The 21,842-nt window shown below is 34.0% G+C and overlaps 1 protein-coding gene across 1 annotated transcript in view; it reads left to right on the top strand.

Moving 5' to 3' along the window:
* Positions 1-21,842, top strand: part of Agbl1 (AGBL carboxypeptidase 1) — a 726,904-nt gene that overhangs the window by 371,940 nt on the left and 333,122 nt on the right. Inside the window, exon 19 of the mRNA XM_047540786.1 lies at positions 5,590-5,721. Coding sequence (XP_047396742.1) covers positions 5,590-5,721 — 132 coding nt within the window. The remainder of the gene's footprint in view (positions 1-5,589; positions 5,722-21,842) is intronic.

The following is a 21,842-nucleotide window of genomic DNA, read 5'->3' as shown; positions in this document are numbered from 1 at the left end:
AGTTCAGAGAATTCCACGAAAAAGGTCCTAGGAAGAGGTATAAGAGTTTAGTTTCAAAACCATAATCCAGTCCACACCATATACTTGGCTGATGAAGAAACTGAGGCATAGAAAGGGGAATCAGTTTAGCCAAAGATGAGAAGTTTGAACCTAAGCACTCTTGTTCAAACAAAACCAAATTAAATTACACAAAACCTTCAAATCTGCAATATTTCTATGGTCCTTGCCTTAGAAATAAGCATAACCATTGCCTATTCACTTAATCTTGAAATCCAGGTATTATTCTTAACCTCTTCCTCCTCAGCCTCTAATCCATCCAGTCTCCAAACCTTGAAGATTTTACTCCTTTCTCTCACATAACATTCTTTCTGTACTTACTTTCTCCGCTACCTGAAGCAAGACTTTATAGCTCTTGTCTGGCCTCAGTCCTTCTAGTCCATTCCTAATACTCCTGATCTAATGATCTGATTGTGTTTCTCCTCCTTGCTCAAATACCTCAAAGGCTTCTTCACCACTGACAGAATGGCATACAAGTGCATTAATGGTCTGCCTACTATCTAAATACTTAAGAGTCTATCTTCTTTTATTCTAGGCTCTGTATCTTGAATCATTGCAATTCCTCAAATGCATAGCTCATTCTCCCCCTTTTCCATTTGCTTGGTTGGTAATATTCATCTTTGGTATAACATCCTTGTCAATTCCCAGACCAACACAACATATGCCTTCAAAATGCCATTCATTTGCTGTGCAGTGTGAACACCGTCCTCTAGAGGTGTGCAACATGTCCCTAATTGGACTCCCAGAGAAGTCCATGCTTACCTCTTCTTTAGCTTTCACTTGCTTTACTACAATGATCTGTTGACTTGTTGGATCATCCCAACAAAGCTCATGGATGAGGCAATACAGAAAAGTATTTTAAAACATTGTCTCTGGATTAGGGCAAATTGAGGTTCAAAAATTTAATTATATACCTGACAGCAGTGCAAACTTGGGAAAGTTACTTATTTTATCTAAAATTTGTTGTTCTTAACTTCAAAATGGGGATAATAGCAACATCTACTTCATCATGACATAATCTATATTATTATGTGTTAAGTTAGTCATATACATTATTTAAGTTTTACTATTGCATAATTATGGTTATATTTTATATGTATTTTTAGCAAAGTATCTGGAAGTTTATAAATCTTCAATAAATTAACTATTGTTGCTATGGAGGGTAGAACTGTGTTATGTTACAATTTTAATTTCTTCAGTCATATAGTAACTCACAGAAAATATTTGTTAAAGCAATTGAAAAGTAAGCAAGTTGGGACTATTGATTAACCTGTGGATATTAGAATGCCCTAACTAGGAACATTTTCTACTAACCTGATACAGAAATTAACTGGAAGAAAATATCAGTATTATAACTTCCAGTAGAAAAGAAATAGCTTCCTCAACTGGAATAACGTGATAATTTGTCTTGTAATTGCCCCCTGCAATTTAGAGGAACACATGTTTCTTATAATTAACGGGCATTTATTTTTAGGGATGTCAGTGGAGCAATAAGCAGAAAAATGCCTCCATCTCCTTCATTCTGCACCCTCAGAGGCCACTAGAACTCCTAGGGCTTAGCAGGGCTCATTCCACAGGTGAATAGGTCTATAATTTGTCATTTACCTTAGCTTTCAGAGTCTGCAAGAATCTGAAAAAATAAATAAATAAAAGCTCTTTTCTCCGATTGAATTCAACATTTAAGGCCTGTCACCAAGTAGGCAAAACTTCAGCTTTATTGAGAAATCTGTTGCTAAGACACAGTCTTAATTTGTTTGCATACTTTTCTTAAGAATGTTGGGTGTTTATTCACAGAAAGAAACTGAGGTATAAGAAATAAAGATTGTTGGAAAGTTCATGATGGTAGAGGATTAAACCTCCAACTATTGTATTGGTTCCTGTAGACCAGAAGTTTTCAAAGGGTCATCTTAGGACCAGTGCTATCAGCATCACCTGGGAACCTGTTAGAAATGCAGATTCTTGGGCTCGACTCAGACTTACTTGGATCACAGAATTGCTGGAATATTGCTCAGTTCAGTGATCGGCTTTAACAATACTTCCAGGCTCTCTACTGCCTATTAATATTTGAGACCCATTGCTCTGGAGTCTCGACTAGAACATTATCAAAGCCTCATTAATCAGTGGAAATGGCAAAAGAGGAGACTAGTCTTCCTTTTCTGAAAAATCCTGAGCTAACCTCACCTCAGGCAGATGCCTTGATAGAGAACATTTATTTTAAGGCCTATTACACCTACCCCACTTTACTCTTCTGAGCTAATAACTAAGGTCAAATATCAACATAAATTTAGAAATAAGTACTCACTATGACCTAGGATGAAATCACTTGCACACCAAAAGAATTATAAGAGTTTGAAAATACATCATCAGAAACATGGGCAATGTATGTACGAATGGATTCTAAGGGTACTTTACTAACAAGGCAAAAGATACTGCTAGATAATGACTGCCTTCACTGTTATGAATATAATAATTTAGAGTTAATTTGTCAACTTGAACAGCTAGTGGTGGAGCTAACAGCTCAGTTTGTTGCTTGACTGAATGTTGTGCTTAGCAGTAGCGTACAGTTAGTCAGGTTGAGATGCTAGAACTTCCCTGGCATAATGGGAGGAGGCAACCAAAGTTTTAGGGAGCTGGTGATATATACTGGGTTTATCTGGTGAGTCCTGCCCACCCTCCTTCCTTCCTTCAGAGGATTCAAAAGATACTCCCTTTACCAAGATAGTGAAAAATACACTAAGTGAGCAGAGCATCTACTTCCATGAAAAACTCTGTAGTTGCTCTTTGTAGGCCCAGGGATGCCACCATTGAGAAGAGATATTTGATTTTCATATAGAGTATGGAATTTCAGAGTAGCAGAGGCCAGGTGGCACCACTTAACCAAAGACAAGATTGATACATCACTCATCACATCCCTTTTTATCCCAGATAATATTTCTTATTCCAACATCTACTTTTACTGATAAAGTAGCTACTCCAGCTTTCCTTTGTACATTGTTTACATAGTATATATTTTTACTTTTAACCCATCCATTAATCTTATATTTAAGATGAATTTCCTATGGTTGGAATTTGTTTTATCTTGCTTATGTATCCAATCTGACATTCTTTACCTTTTAATTAGTGCATTTTGACCATTAATATTGAATGAAACACTTGATATGTTTGAATTGGAATTTATACTTTTGATAGTTATTTTTTGTTTTATTTATTTTTAGAGTTGTTTATTACAATTTCACCAGTATTACTTGGGAATTTTTATTAATCAAATTTATCTTTGCATGAATTAGTACTTATGCTCTTTAAAAATATTTTATTAGCCATGCATGGTGGCTCACACCCGTAATCCCAGCACCTTGGGAGGCTGAGGCAGGAGGATCACAAGTTCAAAGTCAGTCTCAGCAAGAGTGATATGCTAAGCAACTCAGTGACACCCTGTCTCTAAATAAAATACAAAATAGGGGTGGGGATGTGGTTCAGTGCCCCTGAGTTCAATCCCCAGTACCAAATAAATAAATAAATAAATAAAATAATTGTTTGCTCTATTATTTATAATATGTCTTTAATTAAACAGAATCTACCTTCAGATAATATACTGCTTCATTTATATTATAAGGACTTTGTAACAGTATATTATGGTGCTATTTCTTTTAATACATTTATTTTTACATAGTCTGTGACCATTTTCTGCACTGTTGCCACTTTGCTTTAGACCATCCATTATGTTTTAAAGAAATTAAAACCAAGAAAAAAGGGAAACTATTTTGCCTTCACGTGTTTTGTTTCTTAGTGCCTTTCCAGTGCATTGATTCAAAGAGACTGTGACATTTTGAAACCAAAATGATATTTGGGCCCTCAAACTTCCACATCAGAAATCAGAACTTAAAATGGGCTATATTCTTACGTAACTTTTTCATGTGTGGCCAAGAAGGAAAATGGAAAACTAAGTAGATCTCGAGGGCAGAGTAAAGATCTATAGTGAAAAAGATACTGGTGAGCTACTGATGGGAAACAGAATCAGCTCTTAACTAGCTAGCCCTGCCTGCAGATCTAAGCACCTCCCAAGTCTGCCTGGCAGTACTGCAGAATTGTTATGGACAATGGACTGCCCTGTCTGTCCAATTTATTCCTTCCAAATATGAATGTTTAGTGGGGATATTGTTTCATTATTCAACCATGTATGTAGGTATTTGGAAAGCCTTTATTATTTAGGGATCAGGAGACTTTATGTTTGGAATATAGAGACTGAAATGAGATCTTGGACTGAAAATCAGATATTGTGATATGAAGAAATATTTAATGTCTCTTCCTTGGGGAGGAAGTGAGAGAGTTTTGTTTACAGGATGGAGGGAAGCATCCATAGTTAGGCTAAAAGGAAAGATGGTCATACCGCTTAGCTTTTGTTACTTAACAAACCACCCTAGTTCTCAGTGGCTGAAACAAAATCTACACATTATTTCTAATGATAAGTGAGAATCATCCAGGTAAACTTGATAATTTCCCTGGTCTGAGCTAGGCTGGATCGTCCAGGATGGATTTATTTCCTAGTCTGCTTTGCTTGATAACAGCTAGGGAAATGGGGATGATGGTAGCAATCCTCTCATCCTCCAGCAGGCTAGCCAGGGCTTGTTCACATGGCATTGTTGCAGGGTTTCCAGGAACATCAGGACAGCTAACCCAAGTGCATGCTTTATAATCTTCTGCTTGCATCATTCTTATTTACCAAGATGCCATATAGCTCTTGGTGGTAAGGGAGCACAGTCCATGCCAAGATGCATACATACAGAGATGGGAAGAATTTGTGGTCATCTTTTAAATTTTATTATTTTTCTGACTGTATAGGAGAAAATTATTTCCCCACCATTGATGATAAGATTGGCATTGATGACAAGTGACTTTAACTGATGGAACTTGAGCAGATATGATGTTCACTGGAAGCGTTAATGACCATTGCATGATTCTAACTTGAACATTTTTGTTCACTGTGCCATAAAAATAGCATGTTCCAAATTCGGGCTCTCCTTTAGCTTGTATCCTAGAATAAAGTCATGCAGAGCAGTGTCACAGTTGATTTGTAACATGAATAAAAAATAAACCTTTGTTTGGAAAGCCATTGAGTCTTAGTGGTCATTCTGTACTACATCAGAACGTAGAGAAAAATGATAGTGATTTATTAACTTCTCTTTGTGTATATTTAATCCATTGCTTTAAAATGGTTCTCTCCTATTGACTTTTTAAATTATTTAAAACTCTTATATATATATTTTAGATGCCCTTGTTCCTGTTTTCTCTTACAGCTCTGACCCTGTCTCCTTCCAGTCACAGGGAAATTTCTCAAAAGCAGTATTCATGACTTTTAATTCCTCACATTCCTAAAATCCCTGCAATCTACATTCTTCCCATAAGTGTAACTCTTGCCAAAGTCACCTGGTTCTTCTAATGGATAAATAGTAACCACCTGAGCAAGGTGACATTTGAACATTTAAGAAACCAGAGAACATGATCTGGATTTTTCTTCTCTTTTGGCTGTTGCAGGTCTTCTGTGATTTCCATGGTCATTCCCAAAAGAAGAACGTGTTCCTCTACGGTTGCAGTGTCAAGGAGACCCTGTGGCAAGCAGGCTGTACTGTCAGTGCATCTACTCTTTTGGAGGATGTCAACTACAGGGTAATTAATTGGGGGAAAGTGACCCCACACACTTGGTGACCAGTCTTACCTTTGTGACCTTTGTACCACCCATTTTTTGGTTTCTAAACAATCATTTTGATTTCTTTAACTGAGGTAGTAATATGAATAGGTGAGAAGCTTGTGTTGAAAAATGGCTTACTGTTTGGTTGCTTTGTCTCTGTGTTTGGTATGATATGATATGGAATAAAGGTCATGAGAATGGAGACAGGAAGCTTAATTTTAATACCTGACTTTACAATTATTAACTGTGTGACTATGAGTCATTAACATTACCTCTCTGAACCACCATTCTGTCATCTGTAGAATAAAGATAATAAAAATGCTGCCTCTGTTACATATATTATGGAAGGGACACAATAATATTGAATACAAAAGACCTTAAATAAGTATGAAAGGATAAATAAATTAAAGGACTTAAACCATCAACATCTCTCTGTACAAGTATTCTATAATAAGCAAAGCAGTAATCCATGGAAGCTAATTCTATTTTATCTGGTTCCAGTGTTTACAGCTCCACTGTTAACCCTGAACCAAACAGGAAGTTAAGGAGGAGTAAAGAAGGGAGGACTTTTTCTTATTAGGGTAAAGACGACAAGCTATTGTTAACTGAGCAAAATAAAAACTGGCCTTTGTTTCAAGTTTATCTAGAAAAGGAGTAAAATTAGGATTATACCTACTGCTTCTAAATCTATTGTTGTAAATGTTGTGATTTACTATATATGGAACAACTTCATCCTCAAAATCATTAGCTGTCTTAAAAATGGTAAAAATTCACCAAACTGTTCTTCACCTGGAAATACGTTTCCTGTTTCTTGGATTTCTTCTGCCCTTCTTTACCCAGGCCCATCAGTTGTAGGCTGCTGCTGATCAGTACAGTTAATCCAAGGCTCTTTATGAAGAGACAACAGCTTATCCTTAATGGCTTCTTTGGTCTAAGACTCAACCAGAGTGACAATGATTAGGACAAGGAGCTTAACTACTTAATCTTATCTAGGAATCTGGTTTAGAAAATTGAAATATTATTTGGGAAGTTCATGTCAACCTGAACAAAATTTTGTCTTATGCATAATTCTCCTTGAACAATAACAACAACAAAACCTCTTACATTGTTGAATCTGAAATATAGTCAGTGTGTCCCTTTCCACTCCTCTTCCAAGAAAAGGAAACCATATTGATGGATAATTCCCTATACCCAGTCAGTGATTTAAAGGAATAGAAATTTAAGAAATCTCCAGTACAAAGCTGACATGGAATGGGGCAGAGTCTAGGCATAATTTTCAATTACAGTAAGTGTTCTTAGCTTCTGTTTCAATTTTAGTAAATGGATCATGCTACTTAATTAACAAACTTGATGAATACTTTGAGGCCTAGTATAGTGTCAGATAAGATGTGAGGTATAACATGACAGGTAGATATGCCATAGCCTCTGCCTTTGAGAATAAGCACAGTAGTGTTTAATAGCAGTGCTATTTGAAAGACTCATCCTGCTGAGCATGGTGGCACAAGCCTCAGCAACTGAGGAGGCTAAGTCAGGAGGATTGAAAATTGAAGGATAGCCAGGGCAACTTAATGAGACCCTGTCTCAAAATAAAATGTTAAAAGGGTTGGGTGTGTAGCTCAGTTTTAAAGTACCCCTGGGTTCCATTCCAAGTATGAAAAGTAGAAAGGAAGGAAGGAAGGAAGGAAGGAAGGAAGGAAGGAAGGAAGGAAGGAAGGAAGGAAGGAAGGAAAGAGTAATCCAATTGAACATAATATGATTCATTAATTGGGGTGTGACATTTGCCTTAGTCTCAGTTTTCTCCATTGTCAAATGAGAGGGTCAAAGTTTAAAAGTAGTTGATTAAATCAATTTCATTGATGCTCTAGGGTTCTTTGAAGCCCATTCATGAGATACTATGAGATATGTGGAAGAAGCCAAGTGGGTAAGGTTTTGGCCTCCTTCCTTACTTTCAACCTAAACCGTCTTGTTAGGGTCCTGCATAATATGTAGCTCCTTCCATCACTGACATTCTAAATCTAGGGCACAGTGATCTATAAATAATGACCATGATTATGGTAATTTGCCTAAAAATTGTTTTTGTATGTTTGTCTCTTTGCAAATGGATCTTTTCAGAATGACAAGAACTCACTCATTTTATTGATAAGGAAACTGAGACCCAGGGAAGAGAGTTAATGTAAGATAGGTTAATGCTACAGTAATGATACTTGCCAGAAATCAATAGCCTTAGAGTCTTTCTCTATTTACATCTAAAATGCAATATTTCTAAACATGTTTCTCCTCCTTTAAGCGTTAAGTATTGGAGAGGCAATTATATACTATAATTTCTACAACATTTATTCAATTTTATTAATCACCTTAATAGAACTACTTCTAGTTTTCTTGGTATAAGTAGGTCAGCAAATTATCTCTACAAAACACACATATAGAACATATGACAAATATGCCAAAAGCAACCATTTTAGGACTCTGGAAATTGACCAAGTGCTGAGAACAAATTGTGAAACATTTATTTTTGAAAATTGCTGGACCTTCATGTAAGAACAGCAGCAGTTTGTGACTTTCTTGATTTGGGATGCTCCTGACCCTCTTTGTTTAGTCATAAAAAATGCAGTTTTAGCAACGCAAGAATGGACACACACACACACACACACACACACACAGAGCCAAAAATTCAACGGGGAGATTTTTAAGTGAGAGAGCCATAAAAAGATTAATGTAAGATCTCTGTATATTTCTGTATTATAAAGAAAAAAAATATGTATCTATGAAGGGGAACCCAAGAGAGCATAGGAAATACAAAATCTGAAGACTTGAGAACTGGGCACAACTTTGAAAGTTCTCCCAAACTAAATACAAGTCGAGCAACAACGAAGGGAAGTTTTATGGGCTGAAGGTGTTGGAGCACAACTTCTGTCCAAATCATTGGCTCACCACTAGGCTAAGCAGAAAAAGATGGCAAGATAAAAAAAAATCGCCAGTCAGGAGGAATAGGGGGCTTTTAAAGGAGCTCTTCAAAGGCTACATTTCAAGTGTGCCCTGACAGGGGTTCCCAGGGTGTGTTAACATTCACTTGTTAATTTGGGAGATATTCACTCCCTTAGATCCTCCAGCAGATATCTCCTTCCTGTGGAGCACAGATAGCTCAGGGTAGTCTTGTTCCCTGCCCCCCAGGTTAGGGAGGGGGAGAGTAAGAAGAGAGAAAGGAAAACTTGTCCCTTTTAAAAATAAGCCTCACAACTATATTCAAAAGGTGAAGTGGACCACTGTTATATTTCCCCACTGTCATTTCTACATTCCATTTCTGTGGAAAAATGGGTGCCAACATCTCCAAACTGCTTTCTACTGAGAAAGAGTGAAGTTGAGGGGAAATGACTGAAAGTCCTTGTTTTCTGTCAGGTGGGGTGTGCACAGTTAGGGGTTTTCAGCTTCATAGCAGTCCAGAAACCCAGGTTGGCAGGTGACTGAACAGGGTATACCTAGGGAAAGGTTCATGCTAGGACAACAACAAACAACAGTAAAGCATTACTTCTTTTTTGTGTGTGAACAATTAATACAAAAGCAATTAGTATTTCAGCTGGTTTCTGAAACAGGACAAACTCCTGTTTCTACAGTGATAGTTAAATATTAGGCATTGCCACAAGAACCCTTCCTATACAGCCTCCAGCTTTTTTTGGTAAGGCTGACACAAGTGTTCGTCTTTAAAAAAACAAGAGAAGACATCAGTGACATACACTGCAGAAGAGGAAAAGGACAAAGCTTCTGCAGATTAATTCAAGAAAGTGGCAAAAATTCTAAAATAACATGTAGAAAAAGAAAATAGAGTCCAGAGGTGCTATTAAATATATAGTGTCCCATTTTCAGTCAGAAATTGCAAGGCTAATAAAGAATGAAGAATGTGTGATCTACCCTCAGGAAACAGTGCTCTTGGTAGAAATTGACTCCTGTGGGCTGTGATGTTGGATTAGTCAGAAATAATTGCAATACAACTGTCAAAGTATATTCAAATAATCAAAGGAAACTTATGTTCCAAGGTAAACAGCAAACTATCAAACTATTATGACAGTGGTTCAAGATATAAGGAACACTGATAGAGAATTAGAAACAAAAAGGGAAAGAAAGTCCTATAATCAACAAGAAAAATTTCCTAGATAGAATTATTAGCACATTTGAGATACCAGGTTAATGAATCAGTAAATGTGATGGTCTGTACAAAATTATTCAACTCAAAGGACAGAACAAAAATGATTAAATAAAAGGAAAGAGTCTTACAAACATATAAGAAAACATTAAACATAGCAATCAACATGCAACAGGAAACAGAAAAAGAGTCAACGATATAACTAGAAAAGTGTTTGAGGAAATAATGGCTAAAGAAGAACGTGATATTGAAGAAGCAATAAAAAATATTTATATATGATATATACATAAAATAAGTAGCAAAATTACAGCTATAAATTCAGAAATATAAACAATGACAGTAAATATGAATGGCTAAAACATTTTATTCAAAAGGCAGAGGTTTTAAGACATTAAAAAATAAAGTATTTGGGAATCAATCTCACAAAAGAGGTGAAAGACCTCTACAATGAGAACTACAGAACACTAAAGAAAGAAATTCAAGAAAACCTTAGAAGATGGAAAGATCTCCCATGTTCCTGGATAGGCAGAATTAATATCGTCAAAATGGCTATACTACCTAAAGTGCTATACAGATTCAATGCAATTCCAATTAAAATCCCAATGATGTACCTTGCAGAAATAGAGCAAGCAATTATGAAATTCATCTGGAAGAATAAAAAACCTAGAATAGCTAAAGCAATCCTCAGTAGCAAGAGCGAAGCAGGGGGTATTGCAATACCAGATCTTCAACTCTACTACAAAGCAATAGTAACAAAAACGGCATGGTATTGGTACCAAAATAGACAGGTAGATCAATGGTACAGAATAGAGGACATGGACACAAACCCAAATAAATACAATGTTCTCATACTAGACAAAGGTTCCAACAATATGCAATGGAGAAAAGATAGCCTCTTCAACAAATGGTGCTGGGAAAACTGGAAAACCATATGCAATAGAATGAAATTAAACCCCTATCTCTCACCCTACACAAAACTCAACTCAAAATGGATCAAGGACCTCGGAATCAGACCAGAGACCCTGCATCTTATAGAAGAAAAAGTAGGTCCAAATCTTCAACTTGTTGGCTTAGGATCAGACTTCCTTAACAGGACTCCCATAGCACAAGAAATAAAAGCAAGAATCAACAACTGGGATAGATTCAAACTTAAAAGCTTTCTCTCAGCAAAGGAAACTATCAGAAATGTGAAGAGAGAGTCTACAGAGTGGGAGAATATTTTTGCCAACCATACCTCAGATAGAGCGCTAATTTCCAGAATCTATAAAGAACTCAAAAAACTCTACACCAAGAATACAAATAATCCAATCAACAAATGGTCTAAGGAAATGAACAGACACTTCACAGAAGAAGATGTACAAGCAATCAACAGATATATGAAAAAATGTTCAACATCCCTAGTAATAAGGGAAATGCAAATCAAAACTACCCTAAGATTTCATCTCACCCCAATTAGAATGGCGATTATGAAGAAAACAAGCAACAATAGGTGTTGGCGAGGATGTGGTGAAAAAGGAACACTCATACATTGCTGGTGGGATTGCAAATTAGTGCAGCCACTCTGGAAAGCAGTGTGGAGATTCCTCAGAAAGCTTGGAATGGAACCACCATTTGACCCAGCTATCCCACTCCTTGGCCTATACCCAAAGGACTTAAAATCAGCATACTACAGAGATACAGCCACATCAATGTTCATTGATGCTCAATTCACCATAGCCAGATTGTGGAACCAACCTAGATGCCCTTCAGTTGATGAATGGATAAAGAAACTGTGGCATATTTATACAATGGAATATTACTCCGCAATGAAGAATGATAAAATTATGGCATTTGTAGGCAAATGGTCGAAATTGGAGAATATCATGCTAAGTGAGATAAGCCAATCTCAAAAAACTAAAGGACGAATGATCTCGCTGATAAGCGGATGAGGACATATAATGGGGGGTGGGAGGGGTTAGCATTAGGTTTAGGGTTAGGTTTAGAGTTAGGCTAAGGAGAGCGGTAAGAATGAAGGAAAGAAGGACTGTATAGAGGGAAAAGAGGGGTGGGAGGGGTGGGGGGAAGGGAAAAAAATAAACATCATTACCCTATGTAAACGTAAAAAAAATAATAATTAAAAAAAAGAAAAAAAAAAGAAAGAAAAAAAAAACAGTAAAGACCAAAATTTAAATGAATTAAACAAAAATAATACAAGCAATTAAAAATCCATATTCATAGTTTTGCTTTTTTAAATGGTCAACAAAATGATAACCCTTCAGTCAGACTGACTAAGGAAAGAAAGACATTACAAACTACAAAGATGAAGAATGAAAGAAGAAGTATCATACAGAACATACAACATAGAAAAGGATTTTATTAATGAAATGATGTACAGCATTGGTGTACAATGAATCAAAATGCAGTCTGTAAGAAATTTTTTAAAAAATTAAATTTAAAAAAGAACAAATATATGCCAACAAATCAGTAAATTCTTTAGATGACATAAAGTACCAAAACTAACTCAAGAAGACAGAAAATCTGAGAAGCTATTTTAAGTAAATAAATTGAATTAGTCATTAAAAACCTGTACACAAATAAGAGCCTAGACTCAAATGGCACTGTTGGAAAATTTTACTAAACTCTTAGGAGGTAATTTTAATTGGAAAAAAAAAATTCTTTCAGAAAACAGAAGAGAAACACTTGCCAACTCATTTTATGAGGCCTCTGTTACCCTAATACCAAAATCAGAAAAAGACATCTTAAGGAAAGAAGGCTAAAGCACAGTATGTCTTACAAACACCTCTGCAAAAGTTTTCTACAAAATATTAACAGATTGACTCCAGCAGCATGCAAAATTTATTATTCACTGTGAAATAGTGAGTTTTATCTCTCAAATGCAAAGTTGTATAACACTAAAAGTCAAATACTCTTGTACTCTTTGTAGATAATAAAATGGCCAAAACCTACATTATCATCTCAATATATGCAGAAAAAGCAACTGACATAACTAAACATTCATTCAAAATAAAATCTTATAAAAAAGTAGAAGTAGAAAGGGAATTTTTAACCTGAAACTGTGCACCTGAAAAACAGTGTGATAGCTAACATCACAATTTTTTTTCAGTTTTTAATTTGTTCTAATTAGTTATACATGACAGTAGAATGCACTTTGACACACTGTACACCAATGGAGCTACAACATCTTCCTCTGGATGAATGTGGTATCATCACATTTAATGATAAAGGCCTGAATCTGTTCTCCATAAGATCAAGATTGTTTGCTCCCACTACTTCTCTTCAGCATTGGACTAGAAATTCTTGACAGCACAATAAGGAAGCAAAATATGAAACAATCACGTTAGAAAAAGAAACAAAACATATTTATTCATAGGAAATATAGTATTTTTATGTAGAAAAGTGTGAGAGTCTACAAAATAAACTATTGAAACTAGGGAACAAGTTTATCAAGGAAGCAAGTTACATGATTGATGTAAAAAAATGGTATAACTCATATATATAAGCAATGAATAATCCAGGAAGGATATTAAGAAAAAAATCCACATATTAGTTATTGTATCAAAAATATTAAGAAAATTAGAAATGTATTTAATAAAGAAAAGTACATTATCTATATCTGAGAACTGCGAAATACTGTTGAGAAGAATTGAAGACCTAAATAAATAGAAATCTATTAATACCAAATTAATAGATTGGGAATGTCAATATTTTTAGGATGGCTGTTTTTCTAAAAATCTTTTGTAGATTCAGTACATTTCTTATCAAAATCTTGGCAGAACTTGTTGATATTGACAAGTTAATCTTAAAATTTATATGGAAATGCAAAGGAACCGGAATAGCTAAATCAACTTTGAAAGAGAAGAATGAGGTTGAGGATTTATTTTATATTTCATAACTTACTGAGAAGCTACAGTAATCAAGAAACTGTAGTACTGGCATGAAGACAGACACATAGATCAAAGGAACAGAGTAGACAAAACTAAAACATACTCACATATTTGTAGTCAACTGGTTTTGGACAAAGATGCGAAGGCAATTCAATGGGAGAAAGACAGTTTACCCAATAAATAGTGGTGGAACAATTGGCTAACCACATGGAAAAATAGAAATTTAGACCATTGCCTCACATCATATACAAAATTTAAGTTAAAATGGATCATAGGCCTAATAAGAACCAAGCTGTAAAACTTAAAGAATATAACCTACTAGAAAATCTTTGTATTTTTGTGTTCTTTGATCAAAGCTAGCTGAGATAAAACACCCAAAGTACAATATACAGAAGAAAAAGTAGGTAAATTGGACCTTATTCAGTTTAAAGTATTTTGCTTTCAAAAGACACTGTTAAGAAAATGGATACATAAACTCTAGTCTGGGAAAGTATTTGCAAATCATTCATGTGATAAAGGACTTGTATCTAGAGTATATGAAGAATTTTTTTCCCAAGTCAATAGTAAAATCCATTTTACAAAATGAACCAAAGGTGTTACTGGACAATTAATCTACCTTAATGTATAATTAATATGAATGATAATATTATAATGTATAATGAATATGAATGATATTCATTATTATTTATTAGGTACTTACAAATTAAAACCACAACAGAATAGCACTACACTATCACTAGAATGACCAGTAAAAAAGACAAGAACTACCAAGTGTCAGAAATAAAGAAAATATACAATAGTCACTTTAGAAACCATTTTTTAAATTTTCTTAAAATTTAAATATATTTTTAAACTAACACCCAACAATCCCATGCCTATGTATTTGTCCAAGAGAAATGAACACATATAACCAAACAAAGTCTTGTACATGAACGCTCATAACAACTTTATACATAATATCCCCAAACAGAAAATAAGCCATATGTACCCACCAACTTTTGAACAGATAAAGCACAATATATTCATGCAACTGAAACAGACTTAAAAAGTTTCAAACTACTGACACATGCAAAAACACAAATGAACTTTAAAAACACCTATAAAGTGAAAGTAGTCAGAAACAAAACAATGGTAAAATTTATGTAAAATTTTTGAAAGAAGCAAAACCACGGTCAGAAAGCAGCTCAAAGATCAAGTAGGGCAGGAATTGACTGCAAATGAGCATGAAAACAAAACAAAACAAAACAAAACAAAAACCTTAAAGGTAGAAAAGTATGCTAAATAAGGACCTGAGCAGACACCTCACAGAAAATATACAATCAATCAACAAATATATGAAAAAATTTTCAGTAGCTCTAGTAATTAGAGAAGTGAAAATCAAAACTATTCTAAGATTTCATCTCACTCCAATTAGAATGACTGTTATTAAGAATACAAGCAACAATAGGTGTTGGCAAATTTAATGAATGGATAAACTATTTTTGTGGAAATGTTAGAGGGATTCTCAAAATCTTCCTGCTAAGGTGCCTGTCTACCTTACTCTAATGAAAGTTTTATAACTAGTTAAGTTCCCCAAGATACATGCAATTAATTTGAAAATGTGGTTATTTGTACAGAGGATGTATTAGCTAACAAAAATAGGTTTACTTAATGTCAGACATCAAACCACAGATCTAAGAAGCTCAGTGAACATAAACAGGACAAATGCTGAAAGTCCTACACTTAGGCATATTGTTTTCAAATTACAGAAAATCAAAAATATAGAAAAAATACTGAAGGAAGTCAGAAGAGGAAAAATACCTTATTCTAGAGAGAAAAAAAAAAGAATTAGATTTGACATTCTCAGACTCTGAGAACAAGAAGAGAAAGAGTACAGCACAACATTTAGTGTTGAGAGAAAAACCCACCAACCTAGATTTCTGTATCCTGTGAAATTATTCTTCAAACGTGATGAAGAAATAAGGACTTTCTAAAATAAAGAAACACTAAAGGAATTTGTTGCCTGTAGACCTATCTTGCAAGAAGTGTTAAGAAAAGATCTTTGGAGAGAAGGAAAATAATATAGGTCAGAAACTTGACTCTACATTGAAAAAGAAGATTATTGAAGAAGGAATAAGAGACAGTAAAATAAAAACTTTTTTTTTATTTTTACTTGATCTAATAGCAGTTTGTTCAAAATAGAAACAATGTATTTGATATCATGCATATACACATATTCTTATAAATAAGAGAAATTTCTGAATGAAAGCAAGAATGCAAAAAACAAAAAGGAGAATTAAGAATACTTAGTAATAAACAGGTACTCATACTGCCTATGAAATGGTACACTTTTACTTGAAAGTGATTTTGGATAAGTTGCAAATACATATTGCAAGCTTCAGGGCAACCAAAAGAAAGTGAAAGAAAAGAGCTGATATGTGAATAAAGAAGAGAAAATTGAATGATATAACTGCTCAATTTAAACTACAAGGAAAAGAGTAGAAAACAAAAATAAGAATAAACAACAAAAACAATAGTTAGAAAGATAGTAACAAATATGATAGACACTCACTGAAGTATATCAACAGTCACTTTGAATGCCAATGGTGTAAAAGAAACAGCTGAAAATGGAAGTTGTAAAAGAGGTCCAAAAATAAGAACCAACTCAAGTTGTCTAGAAGAAACCCACTTTAAACACAAAAATACATGTAGATCAAAAGTAAATGGTACAAGAAAGAGATAAAAGCAAAAGTAATTATAATTAATTTCAGACATAGTAAACTTCAAAGCAAGGAAAGTTACGGATAAGGAAGTGCATCGTAATAATGATAAATTAGGAAGGTGTAACAGTTCTTATCTTAGGATGTATGTGCCTAACGATTTCAAAATACACGAGGCAAAGAAATGCAAAGAGAAATAAATGATTCTACAGTTATATTTGTGACTTCAAAATCCCTCTATCAGAAGTGGATGGATCTAGCAGGAAGAAAATCACTAAGGATGTAATTGACTTCAACAACACCATCAATCAATTGGATATAATTGGCAACTATAGACTCTTTCTTCCAAGAATAATAGAATACATATTCTTCTGAAGCTTATATCAAACATTCACTAAGATAGACCAAATTGTGGGCCAGAAAATACACCTTAAAAGAATAGAAATCATATAATATCTGCTCTTGAACACAATGGAATTGAACTAGAAATCAGTAGAAATGTAACAGAAAGGTTTTATTTCCAAATATGTGGAAATTAAATAATGCACTTCTAAACAACACATGAATCAGTGGAGAAATCTCAAGAGAAGTTAGGAAATATTTTGAACTAAATGAAAATGAAACTGCAACTAATCAAAATTTGTGGAATGCAATAAATCTGTGCTTAGAGGGAAATTTGTAACATTGAATGTATACATATTAGAAAAGAGGAGGGACTGGGAATTTTCCTCAGTGGCAGAACACTTGCCTACCATGTCCAAGGTCCTAAGTTTGATCCCCAGTCATGGTAAAAATAAAAAATAAAAAGTGAGGAAAAAGAGGAAAACTCTAAAATCAGTCATCTAAGCTTCTAACTTAGGAAACTAATAACAATAAAAGAAGAATGAATGAAACTTCAAAGTAAGTGAAAGGAAAGAGATCAAAATATAGATCAAAACATTATATATAACTAATTCAATACACATATAAAACTATTTGTCAAAATACTAAAGCATAAATCAATGAAATTAAAAAATAGGAAATCAAAAGAGAAGATCAATGAAACCAAAACTGGTTCTTTAAAAATTTGATAAGAGCATTAAATCTGTAGCCAGGCTAACCTAGGGAATAAAAAAAAGAAAGGGCACAAATTACTAATATCAGAAATGAGAAATGGGGCATAACTACAGATCCCATGGACATTAAATGGATAATAATTTCATAATTCATGGAACACTATGAACAACTTCATCCTACAAATTTGATAAAATAGATTAAATGGACTAATTCCTTGAAAGACACAAACTACCCAAGTTCATACAAAAAGAAATAGATAACTTGAAATGATCTATATATTATAGAAGTGAAATCAATAAATAATAATTAGTAACATTCATAAACAACATTAGGTCCAGATGTGTTCACTGGTGGATTTTACAAAATGTTAAAGGAAGAAATTATACGAATTTTCTACAGTGTCTTTCAGAAGGTAGAAGCTGAGGAAATAGTTCCTAAATCATTCTACTAGACTAAATCATTCTATTAGAACAACATTAGCCTAATACTGAAGTCAGACAAGACGTTAAAAGAAAAGAAAACAACAGATCAATATCACTCTGAACTTTAGATGCAAATTCCAGAAGAAAACGTTAGCAAATCAAACCCAACAATATAGTAAAAAGAATTATATATACTATCCAAGTAGGATTTATCCCAGATATGCATGGCTGGATCAGCATTTCAAAATTAATATATATAATTCCTCTTATCAGTAAGCTAAAGAAAATCAAATAATCATATTCAGAAGCATTTGACATAATTCAAAATCCATGCATAATAGAAATTCTCAGTAAATTAGGGAGAGACTTCTCTTTCTGACCTTGATAAAGAATATTTATGATAACCTTCAGTTAGTATAAATACTTAATGGTAAGAAATAAGCATTTTCATCACATAATCAGGAGAAAAACAAGAACATCCCCTTTCACCACTCCTTTTCAGCATCATGTTGGAAGGTATAGCAATGTAATAAGACAAGAAAATGAAATAAAGGCACTCTGAATGAAAAAGAAGAAATAAAACCATCTTTATTTCTAGAACTCTGGAATAAATGATTAATAAGTGTATGTTGCAGTACACAAGGATAATATACAGAATTTAATTGCTTTCTGTATAAGAGCAATGATAAAGTAGAATTTGAAATTAGAAGCCCATATCATTTATATTAGTACTCCCCAAATAAAATATTTCGGTATATATCTAAACAAAACATGTATTAGATCTATATGAAGAAAACCACAAATGTCTGATGAAGAAAATTAACAAAAAACTAAACAGAAATATTCATTTTCATGGATAGGAAGACTTGTTTTAGTCAGATGTGTTGTCTCTGTGACCAAAAGACCTGACAAGAACAATGTAGAGGAGGAAGTTTATTTTGACTCACAGAGTTTCAGTTGGTGATTGACCAACTTCATATAGCTCTGAGCCCAAGATAAAGTGAAGTGAGACAGAACATCATGGCAGAAAGAAGTGGTGGAGGAAAACAGCTCCGGACATGGCAACTTCTAGAAGATAGGAGGAAATCTAGATGACTATAGGTTTGACAATGACGTTTTAGATATGTCAATATCTACAGTATAATTTGTAAAAGAAAGAATTGATAAGCTAGACTTCATTAAATTAATTTTTTTTCCTGCTCTGTGAAAGATATTCTCAATAGAATGAAAAGACAAGCCACAGACTGAAAAATAAAATATTACAAAAGTTTTTTGCTAAATAACTGTAATCTCAAACAACAGAGTTAATATAAGAATTCAGAGTTTATATTAAAAAACTTTTTAAACTCAACATTTAAAAAACAAACAACCTGATTAGAAAATAAACCAAAGATCTTGAATGATACTTCATGAAAGATGAGATACAGATGGCAATAAGCGTATGAAAAGATGGTCCACACTGTTTATAATCAGGGAAATGCAAATTAAAACAACAATATGGTACCACTACACACCTGTTAGAATGCCCAAATCTGGAACACAGACACCAACTATTGACAAGGATGTGGAGCATTCTTTGTGGTGCGAATATAGAATGGCATGACCTCTTTGGAGGAGAGTCTGTTGATTATTACAAAACCTAACATACAGAAGGATGGAAGAACTTTAGATTACGTAGGGAGAAATGAGAGGGAGAGGGGTATGAAAAATGGTGGAATGAGACAGACATCATTACCCTATGTACATGTATGATTACACAAATGGTATGAATCTACGTCATGCACAACTATAGAAATGAAAAGATATACCCCATTTGTGTACAATGAATCAAAATTCAGTTTGTAAAAATTTTAAAAAATAAGCTAAAAAAAACTAACATACTCTTACCACCAAGGCCTGCAATTACAATCCTTACTATTTACTTAAAATAATTGAAAACTTATATTCACACAAAACCTATACACAAACATTTGTAGTAGCTTTATTCATAATAACTAAAACTCGAATATACTCAAGATACCTTCAGTATATGAATAGATAAATAAATGGGGACATCTATCCAATGAAATATTGTTCAGTGCAAAAATGAAATGAGCTATCATGTCATGCAAAGACATGGAGGAAACTTAAGTGGGATTACTAAGTAAGAGAAGGCAATATGAAAACTAGTATGACACCAGCTATATGACATTTTGAGAAAGACAAAACTATGGGATAGTGAAAGATCAGTGGTTTTCTAGGGTCTTCAGAGGAAGAGAAGTAGGGAAGAAATGAGCAGGTGGAGCACTGAATTGTTTTAGGGATGTAAAACTACTTTGTATGGTACTGTAATGCTAAATAAATGTTACTCTACATTCAACCAAGCCCATCAAATGTGCAAGATAAAGAGTAAACCCTAATTTCAACTATAGGCTTGGAGTGATAATGATGTGTCAATGTAGGTCCGTGTGTTACAAAAGCACCATTCTGGTGAAAGAGTTTGATAATGAGCGATGCTATACCCATGTGGGACCAAGGAGCATATGGGATATCTTCGTAACTTTCTTTCAGTTTTGCGGTGAACTATAACTGTTCTTAAAAAATGAAATACGTTTTAAAAATATAAAAATTACAAAAGAATTAAGTTTACAATCAAAGAACAAAAAACCATTAAAATAATAGAAGTGAATTCTTAACGAAGATTGATACATGAAAATTTATTTCAAGTATTTTTAATTATTGCATTAATAATATATGTAAGCAGAATATTTGTGTTTATCTAAGGAGATCCTAAGGGTCTGGACTAGCAAGTTCTATTTATTTTGGCAAATAATTATGGCATGCCCTCTATGAGCAACATATTTCTCAGTGCACAGAGATTTTTCTTGTGAATAAAATATACACATGCCCTTATGGAATTTCAAGGCTGAAGAGAAGAAATAAATAAATAAATAAATACACAGTAACTAAATTGGAATTGTGATGAACGTTTTGAAGGCAAAAAATAGGGCAAGGAATTAGGGAGGGAGATATGAGTGTGGATATGAAATCGATTAGAAGGCAGTTGTAGAAGCTCAAGTAAAAAAAAAAGTTATTTTTAAAATGATCTGTAAGTCTGGAGGGTATGTAGGCATATAGAGATCAGAATAAGTTATATTAATATTTATGTTAATGTGTATTTACATAATGTGTAATTTATAATAGAGTCAATAATGCAATTGACAGTTATATTAAACACAAGCACAGTAAGTACCAGGGTGATAAAGAGATTTGCTTGATATTCTAGCAATTTTTTTTCAAAAAGAACAATTTATTTGTATTCTTAACAACTTGTTAGGCTTTTGACACCTTCATCATCCAATTTGTCCAAAAGCCTAAAGTTTCACTATCTGTTACCTCAGGTACACGATTTTACATTTTGTGCTATTTTGTGGATTTTTAGTTAGTACTGAAGTGAGAGAACCCCTCTTGTTAATGTCACTGAAGTTCTGGGACTGCCAAGCTCAATATTTTTGCTGACCAAAGAACTAAATGTACTGTCAACTCTGAGTCATCATTCCCTCTGGTCAGGTCCAGTGTTGGAAGCCCCAGCGCTGTCAATCAGAGTGACTAGAGTATACAGATGCCTCCTAACTGGAGATTAAGTGGTCATAAATAAAGCATTTTTACTCCAAGATGGGATATATAAACCCAGAAGGGATGGAATTTTAGGAGTTTTATAATTGATCCAACTTCTGATTTATGGCTTAGAGAATAAGACTAAAAAGTTCATTTTGGCAATTACATACTCATAGGAAACAAATGAACTTCATAATGCTCCTGCTTGAGAGCTTCCAGTGGCCCCCGTGGCCTTCTGAGATTAGTGAACAGTGCTTAGTCTCACCCTGTAGAAACACTAAGGCTGGATTGAGTTGCTCTATA

The sequence above is a fragment of the Sciurus carolinensis genome, chromosome 2 (assembly GCF_902686445.1).
Source record: "Sciurus carolinensis chromosome 2, mSciCar1.2, whole genome shotgun sequence".
NCBI lineage: Eukaryota > Metazoa > Chordata > Mammalia > Rodentia > Sciuridae > Sciurus > Sciurus carolinensis.
The sequence above is the reverse complement of the archived record's forward strand: the minus strand, read 5'-3'. Positions and strand labels throughout refer to the sequence as shown.